Genomic DNA, 10,091 nt, shown 5'->3' on the forward strand with positions numbered 1-10,091 from the left:
ATATTGCTTACCGCTATTTATCATGTGTATACTGTATATTTCTTCTAAATTTGTACATTGACCTACATCTATGCACATTTTATACACCCATGCACACCGTTTTTTTTGGGTTTTTTTTGTTGCACATTGCTTTTTGCACACTGGGTTGATCTTATTCTGTTGTACTCAGATCTTATTCTGTTGTACTTAGATCTTATTCTTTATTATTATTTTTTTAAATCTTTTTTATTGATTTATTTAATCTGTAATCTGTGGATACTGCTGAAAAACTGCGAATTTCCTGCGGGATGAATAAAGTATCTATCTATCTATCTGACCAATCAGTCTCACAAAAGACCAAGTACCAAAGGTGCTGGAGCCCTCTTATGATTGGATTATTTTTCTGTCTTTACTAGTCCCCTAAAAGTATCTGGCTGTATGTAAATATGCACTCCCGACATAGAGCTACTCACCATCTACGCCCCTTTTATTTACCGTGGGAGTTCCCCCAGCTGTTCTACACACTGATGTACTGTCATCCCTGACGCCACTTCAGCTACCCAGTGATTTTGGATTTATAACACAGGCTGGATACCATCTGCAGTGACACTCCCAAATTCTACTTGGGGGACATGTACAATGTCCGTCTGGACAAGGTCCTGCGGTCATATGATCAATATGTGACTTGCCCAACCATGCAAAAAAACACTACACTTGACTTATGCTATGGCAATGTAAAGTCTATCCTTATGCCTGGACTTGGGGCTTCATATCACAACAGCATCTCCCTGGTGCCAACTTATGAACCCTGCATCAGACATCAGGTGAGAGAGACAAAATCTCAGAGGACAGCATCAGGCCTGCTTTGAGTGCACCGACTGGCAATGTTTTATTGATGGATGTGGTGACAATATTGATGAACTCACCGATACTATCATCTTACATGGCCTTTTGTGTGGATACTGTGATCCCAGTTAAAACGGTTGTTGTTTTTCTAAACAATAAGCCATGGGTAACCAAAGATCTTAAAACAGTTATCAATAAGAAGAAAACGTCCTTATTTACAAGCGGAAAAAAAAGGCTAGTTGATGAAAGTTCATTATGTCCTGAATAGATTCCAGTTTTAATTTTCTTTACAAGGACAAAATATAAAACTTGATGCTTTACCTTGACAGTTTTGGCGTGATTCTTCCGCCTTCATCAGAAGCGTCACCAGTATGCCGGGTGGTGACGTGCCTTATCAGCTGGTGTTTACGGAGGCATGACCTAACCCTAACCCTAACCCTAACCCTGGGGGTTGTTTTGGACTCTGCACTATCCTTTAAGAGTCACATCAAAAAGATATCAAAAACTGTTTGACAATTTGTACAACTTCAAACATATAAGAGCTTCGCTGACTGAGGAAGCCGCCTTAACTTCCATGCATTCTATGATTCTCTCGCACTTCGAATATTGTATTACGTGCTGGTCATTTACTGGAGCAATAAATCTTAAACCTGTGGAGTAACTGTACAAACAAGCCTTAAAAATCCTTGATAAAAAAAAAAAAACCTTTCTCTTACCACCATCGTAACATCCTTTCAAAATACAATCTGCTCAGCTTTGAAAACTTCAAAATATTCAAAATTGCCTGCATGATTTATAAAGTGTTACATGGGCTAGCACCACCATTACTAAATGATTTTATTAATCAGAGAAGAACTAATATTTCCACAACGCGAAAAACACAAGCCACCTCTAGAGGTGACTGTGAAGTGCCTTTCAGGCGGATTGCAATAGGTCAAAATGTAATGTCATATGAAGGTAGCAAGCTCTGGAATAGCCTGCCACTCTCAGTCACAGAATCTTCCAGCTTCGTAATATTTAAGAGGCTCCTAAAGGTTTGGATTAGGAACAACCAGGTCTGTCACCATGTGAAAACATTTCTATATGCCTGATGAAGAGCAGTGTGCCATAGGGCTATGTGCAATAGTTTGTTTCTTTCTCAGCACTTGAATTTGCAATATGCACTTTTTTTGTCAGCACTTTAATTTGCAATATGCACTTTTGAGCAATGTGCAATTTTCTCTTGTATTTGTAACCTCTGATGATATGCAGCAGCACTTTGTATAATATCACTTTTTAAGGCATTGTGCAATGTAGATTGACAATACGTATTCTGTCCGTGCAGCAGCACTTTTTATGCACTAGCACTTTGTAGTAATCACCTTCTCTTATTTGCACATGGGCTCTGATGGTAACCTATCACTAAACAAACTACATGCTATGATGTGTATGTCTTGTATGATTTGTGTACCCATATTGTGTATGACTTGTTTATCTTTTCTTTTTTTCTTCTCTCATTCTATATTGTGTTTTTATCTACTGTAAACATCAACCTGCCAAGGGACTACAGATGGAAATTAGCCTACGGCTACAATCTGACACATTTACATGCAATGTTCATTAATATGTACTGTCCCTTTTAAATATATAAATAAATAAAATAATAAAATAAAATAAATAACATAATCATGAACTAAATTAACTATTTATTATTATTTTAGGTTAGCAAGCTGCATATTCCATCTCTTGCATTTAATTAAAACCATTTGGTATCATTGTGACATAACAAATAATACGACTAGTTTGTATGGATCACTTGCAAGTTTATTAACTGCAATTTTACAGACACATCACAAAAATGTTGTGACCAAATAAAACTGTGATCCTTTAACCTTCAAAAAACAAGACAAAAGTGTCATCAAATGCAAATCAAAAAATGTGAACACAGAAAATAGTGATTCTTTCAGTGAAAACACTGAACAAAAAACAAAAGTGCTTTAAATTTAGTGCAAAACTTAACCAAAATAGCACATTAAACAAAAGTAGTGTTCCATTCAGTCAAAATTCAGTCAAAAAGTATGCATCCAGTTTTGCAGGGTCGGCATCTCTCCGTGCACGGTAACAACGCTACTTTTCTGCAGCAGATAGTAGCATTTTCCTGAAAAACAATGTTTTTTAATTTACTGCAAATGTATTATGATAAATGGACTACTGAAAACTCACAAAAAGTGTCAACTATGTCACTCTTAGTCCACTAAGTTACCTTTACAGGGTAACATAGTTGATAGTATCATAGTTGACATTTTTACTGTTTTCAGGCCTGAAGTCAACATTGCCAATTATAACCAAACACCACATGGAATTTTTCCAGAAAGATCCTTCTAATTATGACATATATAATAGAATAAATCTATTATTCAATGTTATTTATAATGATATTACAGTAACGCAGTTGATATGCAATAAATACAGACTTAACTCACACACTACTTCATAATAAATGATTAAGAAAGGGAGAGAGAACATACCTTGGAGACTTGCCAGTCTTTTCTTCAAGAGGAAATGACATCATGTGGTGCAGGTCATGTGATTTGGAAAAAACACACCTCCTTGAGGTGTGTTTTTTCAGTTGGTAACTTAGTTGAAAGTGATTTCTCAGACACAAATACAATGTGTTAGAGGAAATGACATCATGTGGTGCAGGTCATGTGATCTGGAAAAAACACACCTCCTTGAGGTGTTTTTTTCAGTTGGTAACTTAGTTGAAACTGATTTCTCAGACACAGATACAATGTGTTATTTTCCATATAATATTTGATATATTGACAAAAAATCTAATCTGCCATGATTATCTCAACTTCATAAAAATAAAAAAATCAAAATAATTTTTGAATAAGGTCATTTTGTTATTTTTTGGCTAATTAGAAGGTGGCTATTACTAAATTCGGACAGTTATTAAGTTGACATTTTAGCGATTTCCAGCCATTTTTTATTAATAAGTAATTGTTTCGAAAAGAAATAATGATAGTATTTGTGAAAACATGATCATAAACATAAAAAAATCATTTATTTGAACTTTTAATAAAAATGCATGTTAGATCTATCCCATGGACTTAAAAAGTCACGCAATTATATATTGACCCATATATATATATATATTGCATTTGAGACTCATTGCTTATTGTGGCTGATCCTTGTCAATTTTTGTTGTGACTATTACTTTTAAGATTCCATAACACTTGGCTTATTGAGGATCCTTTCCATCCATAAACTGTCATAAACTTCATCCCCACTACTCTAGAGATTGTGAGCCACGACCTCATGATTAAATACTTGAAGACATAAGACAGTACCCTCTTTCTCTGGGCCTGATTTCACCACTTAAAATATGCTGAAACAAACACAGTAGAGTTCTTTTGTGGATTTGATCACTGATTGAATATAAAGTAAATACAAGCTTTGTTTACATACAAAATGTGATGGCAAAATATAGAAATGTAATTATTACAGACTGGCATCTTTTGGCAACCTTTAATTAAAATATACAAGACACAAGACTTAAAACATTACACAACATCCACAAATCCAGTTGGAATGAGGATGGCTTAAATGTGCTTATGTAAGTTTGTGTATTTGTGTATTTGTGACTCCTAGTGGCAGAAACAAGAACAGCAAATAAAGCATAATAAAGAGATTAATTCAGCATTTGGAGCAGGAAATCATTTACCATACAATAAAGCAAACTTACCCTTCTAGAAGGCGATATACTGCACAGCACTCCTGGCTCAAGCCTCTCACTTTGAGCGCTTTGTCAAGACTCTCATGTACAGTCTGTCCTTGGCGAACATTTACCTGAGAACATAAAACAATGTTTGTACATGTTTGACTTTGACATTCCCATTTTTACCTTCCTTGGTCTTTGTCCACTAATATTGTTGAAAAAAATAAAACACTAACAATGCATTAATCCAATATGTATATTATTTACAATCATGCAGCAACTACTTTGTGACAAAAACAAAAAGAGGAAAACATACCGGTTATTAGCACTATGGGATATCAGCATGCAACATTTGCACCTGCACAGAGCTTTTTACACCAATGTTTTCCAACTTAACAGGCATTCTAGTTTTGAAAACAACTAGTGCAGTGGCTGTTAAAATGTGTGAAAATGTATACATGTATTTGGGGTGCAAACGCTCACAAAAAATGTAGCTTGTATGCATATGGATAAGGCCCAGATTCAACATAACTCAAGAGTTTGACATGAGGTGATAGTGTTCCCCAGAGCAAAGCTGGCATACTGCATCTTGAGTGTGACTGAGATGGGAGATCAAATGCAACACTGCTGCATCTCCTCCAGGTGTGACCATAAAAACCAAAGTATTTAAAGTCTACTAACATGTTTCGAAAAGCAGCAATGTGAATGACTGGCAAAAGCAAGGATAGTTATGGCTATACAGTTTTTAGTCATGGTGAAACATTTCTGTGCTCATTCTTCTGATTTAATTGCTGGTATTGGAAAAAAAGGAAAAGAAAAAAGGCAAGGACAGGAACAATAAAGAACCCTTCCAAACAGCCGTGTTTTTCGAAAGTAAACGTATTCACAACCACCCATAGTAGTAGCATAGCTTGTTTAGTCAGCTGACCTTGTTGGAATAAAACTGAACATCATAATCATGACTTTTTCTGTCTGTCAAGTTACTTTGGAAATTTTTGCAATGTACGACTACCTGACAAACCCCACAGCACTCGAAGTTGGACAGTCAGCTACAGCAAAAATTTATGTTAGCCAGCATTAACATTAGCTCAATACAGTCACCAAGCAGTGCCAGCAAACAGCTAACAAAATGTTTTGGAAATGCAGCGGCGTTTTCTCCAGTACAGATGAAGCAACACAGCACCCTTTCTTTGCCCCCTCTTCTGGCGTCTTAGGCCTGCCCACAGGAGATGCGAGGTGAGGAGGCAAGAAAGAGATGCCAGGTGAGATGAGCTGAGGCGATAGGCAGTGAAAAAAATTAAGACAACCTTGTTCACTGGAGCCTCATTTCACTGCGCCATCTATTACCTATGGCATATTTCACATCTGCAAGTTATAAGTCATTTCTTTTACCAAATTATGTTGTCAAACAAAACAGAAAGTGCTCTAAAAGAAATCATTATAAATATCACAACTGAAACTCTTTTATTTCCATTGCACTTTGTTGTGAAGCACAGGTGTTTATAAAGCACTTTGTAAACAAACATTATGATGATGTAGATCTGTCTGAAAGCCTTCAAGGCCCATGGGCTGCAATCAGAAAATAGTCTATTGTAAATAAATAGTGTCACATTATTACAATGGCATGGACACAACAAACGCATGTGGCACTAGTTAAAGACAAATAATCTGATGAGTAAAATTCTGAGTATCAGGCTCCAATTGCTTCTGATTCTTTTTATGCTCAAAATACACAGCAAGTTTAAATTCTTCATCCTCAAAACTTGTTGGGTATCTGAATACTAGAGTTTGTAATTCTCATCCCAAACCATCTCAGGTTCGACACGATCGCGTTCAACTTCAGATTATTTAATTATCCCAGTGCATCTGACAGAGTCGTGTTCTCTGCTGCGGTGGATAAATGAACTTGAACATCAAGTTTAACTTCAGTGTGCAATCAAGTGTGGCCTCTTCCACAGTTGTGGGTCTGAGGTGTGTCAGAAATGACAGACAAGGTTAAAAAAAAAAATCCAGAGACTGGGTGAACAATTGTCAGGTAGAATGCCTGTGCTTTTATCCACTGCTGCTTTGTAAACTACTTACAGCTGAGTTTGCATTTGGTCCATCAGCTGACAGTTTAGCTGCACTTGACAGAATCAGCGTGATATTTTTTCTATTGAAAAACAGAAGCACTGGGTCATGGACCCAGGGTAAGCAATTTATATGTAGCCTAGCTTGCTAATTGTTGGTTTGGTTGAGCTGGTAGATTTCTTGCTGGAAATGTGATCATATGTTGTTGGTCCAGTGGACTGCTGGCAGACAGCTGCTTCCCCCTGTTCCTGACACTGTGTAGCAAATCTTTCACTAGTAGAAAACACCGGTCAGTACCAGACTACTTTCACCTCTGTTTACCTGAGCTCCAAGCACCATCTGCACCAGCTGATATGGAAGCACAAACACAAGCACAGGGCCTGTTAGTGCAGACGTGGGCTTCTATGGTAAACGCGCAGGACTAAATTTGGGGAACAGGAACTGAATAGCAGAGCTGTGTTTCTGAATGACATCCCTTACTTACTGCCTGTTGCACCCTCTGGCATGGAGGGCAGCAATGAAGTCCTGGTTTTTCCTTTCTTTTTTTAAAAAAGATTTTTTTTTTTTGGCATTTCTGCTTTATTTGACAGTCACAGTAGAGAGAGACGGAAAAGGCAGGGGAGAGAGGGGATGACACGCAGCAAATGGCCTGAGGTTGGACTCGAACCCAGGGCGCTGTGATCAGGACTCTGCCTTACCACATGGTATGCGCTCTTATCTGGTGAGGTACCAGGGCGTCCTGTTTTTTCTAAATTTGAAAATGGTTCAAGTCGGAGCCAGTTCTCGATACTTAACACAATCTGGGAACCACAACACCACCAGCAATTTACTCAATGTCAAGTTGTGAAATCTAGCAAATTATGTGGGAGTAATTACATGTACAAGTAACTGTTTCGGCAACATAAACTCCTTCTGAAAAGAGAAACTGTCAAGTACCACTTGTTTATCTAACTACAGTGCATTCAAATTTTACTAGGCCTAGAAACCTATTAGACCTAAGTTTTCCAGCACAAGTTAGTGCCTCAATCGCTACAGATCTCACCACTGTTCTCTGTTTGTTGGGGAGGTAGACTCGGATGGTGCCCCCACCTCGGGGCACATCCTCTGGACTGGTCTCTCCCGAGGAGGAGTAGGAGGAGGAGGTGGAGGACATGATGAGTGGCAGGATAAACTGGGAGAAGCAGCACAATGACACCACAGCCTCAGGAGAGCTTCATGCACAGGGAATCCGCCAGAGTTTGCCCTTCACCTAAAACCTAGCGAACCACATACTGCAGTTAGAACATTACGGAACTCTTTATGCTAGATACCATAATAACAAAATACAATTCGGATGTGGAGGTTCCTCTTTAAAGATTCAACTGTAAAAATCAAGCACTGTGATGAACTGCTTTTGTGCTACTTACCCTCAACATTTGAATCCCAAATATCTGAAACTCTGGAAATTTGATCTAATCCGGTTTATGAGCAAACAATACACACCACCATGATGACGATGGCAACAATTAACAGTTTGAGAGGGTCCTCTGGTAACTCAGTATTCACCTGGATCCACCTTTTATTTCATCCAAATTTGAATTTTATTGGCGAAAAATAAAAAGTTAGACCTGTTGAACCTGACATATGCTGAGAGGACAATTTCAGACTCATGGAGTTTTTTGTTAAGTCTACAGTGCAATTATCTTCATACAAAAAAAGAGGTGTTATTACTACTTGTGCCCAAGGTTTTCTCCAATAACATTCAACATTTATATTTCAACAACCCACCCTGACAGTCATGTTTATGACCATAAATGGCATATTTTGAATATTTTGAAACAAAATTTATGTTCATAAAGATAAAATAAAAGCAAATGAGTGTTGACTAGCATATGTTGAATTAAAATGCAAAAATAAGTAAAGAGTAACCAGACCACTTCAGGAGGCAATTCACTTTCAGCTATCAATGACTGCACCTGTCACACTAAAGTCCTTACAGTTTAATGTGGTCTTATTTGTCAGCAATAAATGTCATTTAGCAGAACATGAATTATGACCTCTGAAACTGTATTTTAGTGTCGTGGCTAAGTCGGCAAACACACTCACTCTGTAGTTGTTCATTTCAATAACACCTCATTTTTTGGAACGGATTTGCCTGTAACTTCTATGATTTTCTTGAAACAAAACACTGCGTGAGGTTATATTACAGTAATGTGAGGTTATACTACAGTAAAGTGCTTGACGTGGATTTCTAATATGCCGAACACAAAAAAAAAGCCACGCGGGGCATTTCAGTTTCTTCATTGTGTATACGTCTGTTGTGAGTAAGGAGCCATTAAAACACGTTATATTTGAATACAGTTTGGCCTGACACTCACTCCATATAGTACACAACGGAAAACATATCGGGGGGCAAATAGGCAACAGCTACGTATGAAGGGCTGCAGACAAGTGGCAAAGATGTTAAAAGGATTCATACTCAACAAAACAACCACACGTCTAAATGTTAAAGCGCTGAAGCTGTCAGGCCCAAATTAATGCTAAAATCCTTCGCTGGTAATCCATGCTGCAAACCCGAATACTCCAAATGTTAGCTGACGTTAAATTAGCAACTTAGCTTAGCATACTGACTGCTAAGCATGAATATGACATGTCGAATTGTATGGGGCCGTGTTTGTTTGTGTTCCACTAAGAGGGCTTTAGCAGACTAGTTAACCACTTTTAATGATAGATTGACGGCGTGACAATATCAGGTCAACCAAACAGTGTTATCAAAACATTTTAGATTCCCGTCAGATGTTTACCAACCTCGAAATGAGGAGGTGCTAACTGTTAACTGGAGGGGTACAGGGGATTATCAGGTTCACTTTGTGGCTAGCTCGCTCCACTGGCTAAAGTATTACTGTTAATGGTAGCCAGCTAACGTTAGCTAACTTGGAGGGGGGTATCAAAGCGTCAGTTTGTTAGCTAACTACTTCTGGTGCCTCGAAAAAATCACAATAACTTATTTGACGGGGATGCGTTTAACAGTAAACGATACACTGTCAATAATCACTGTGAAGGAAACCCACTCATCAACAAACTGTTTCAATATATTTAGCTCTGGGCTCGCTTACCTGTAGCAGCCATCTTGATTTCTCTCAATCTGTTGGATCTGTCAAGATTTTCAGAGAAAGCGGAAAACCTCCATAGTGCTCGTCCCTGATTGGTTACTTCTTGTAGATAGTTTCTCTCATTGGACATCACAAGCGGAACACTCTCAAGGGGTGGGATATGAAAGTAAACAGTTTCGTCATGTAGAGGAACTACAGTACATTAGAGCAAAGGTACACCATAACGCTAACACCACTACTATAGTACTACAATTACTAAACAGAAACGTGTTCTAATTTCATAAACATGCACAAAAACATTACATTATCTGCACAGACATTTGTGTAACACGAGATTAAATACATACAAATACCGTATAATTTTACCTAGGAAAGCATCTGTAGATCCTTCTGTTTGGTAGGGT

At 37.9% G+C, this 10,091-nt stretch overlaps 1 protein-coding gene across 1 annotated transcript in view; it reads right to left on the reverse strand.

Annotated features, from left to right (window-relative positions):
• The window catches only part of araf (A-Raf proto-oncogene, serine/threonine kinase), a 74,790-nt gene extending 64,973 nt beyond the window's left edge, over positions 1-9,817 (reverse strand). Inside the window, exons 1-3 of the mRNA XM_030059447.1 lie at positions 9,691-9,817; positions 7,638-7,851; positions 4,553-4,656 (exon numbers count right to left, since the gene is read on the reverse strand). Coding sequence (XP_029915307.1) covers positions 4,553-4,656; positions 7,638-7,748 — 215 coding nt within the window. The 5' untranslated portion in view covers positions 7,749-7,851; positions 9,691-9,817. The remainder of the gene's footprint in view (positions 1-4,552; positions 4,657-7,637; positions 7,852-9,690) is intronic.
• Between the last annotated feature and the right edge of the window lie 274 nt (positions 9,818-10,091).

The sequence above is a fragment of the Myripristis murdjan genome, chromosome 9 (genome assembly GCF_902150065.1).
Source record: "Myripristis murdjan chromosome 9, fMyrMur1.1, whole genome shotgun sequence".
NCBI lineage: Eukaryota > Metazoa > Chordata > Actinopteri > Holocentriformes > Holocentridae > Myripristis > Myripristis murdjan.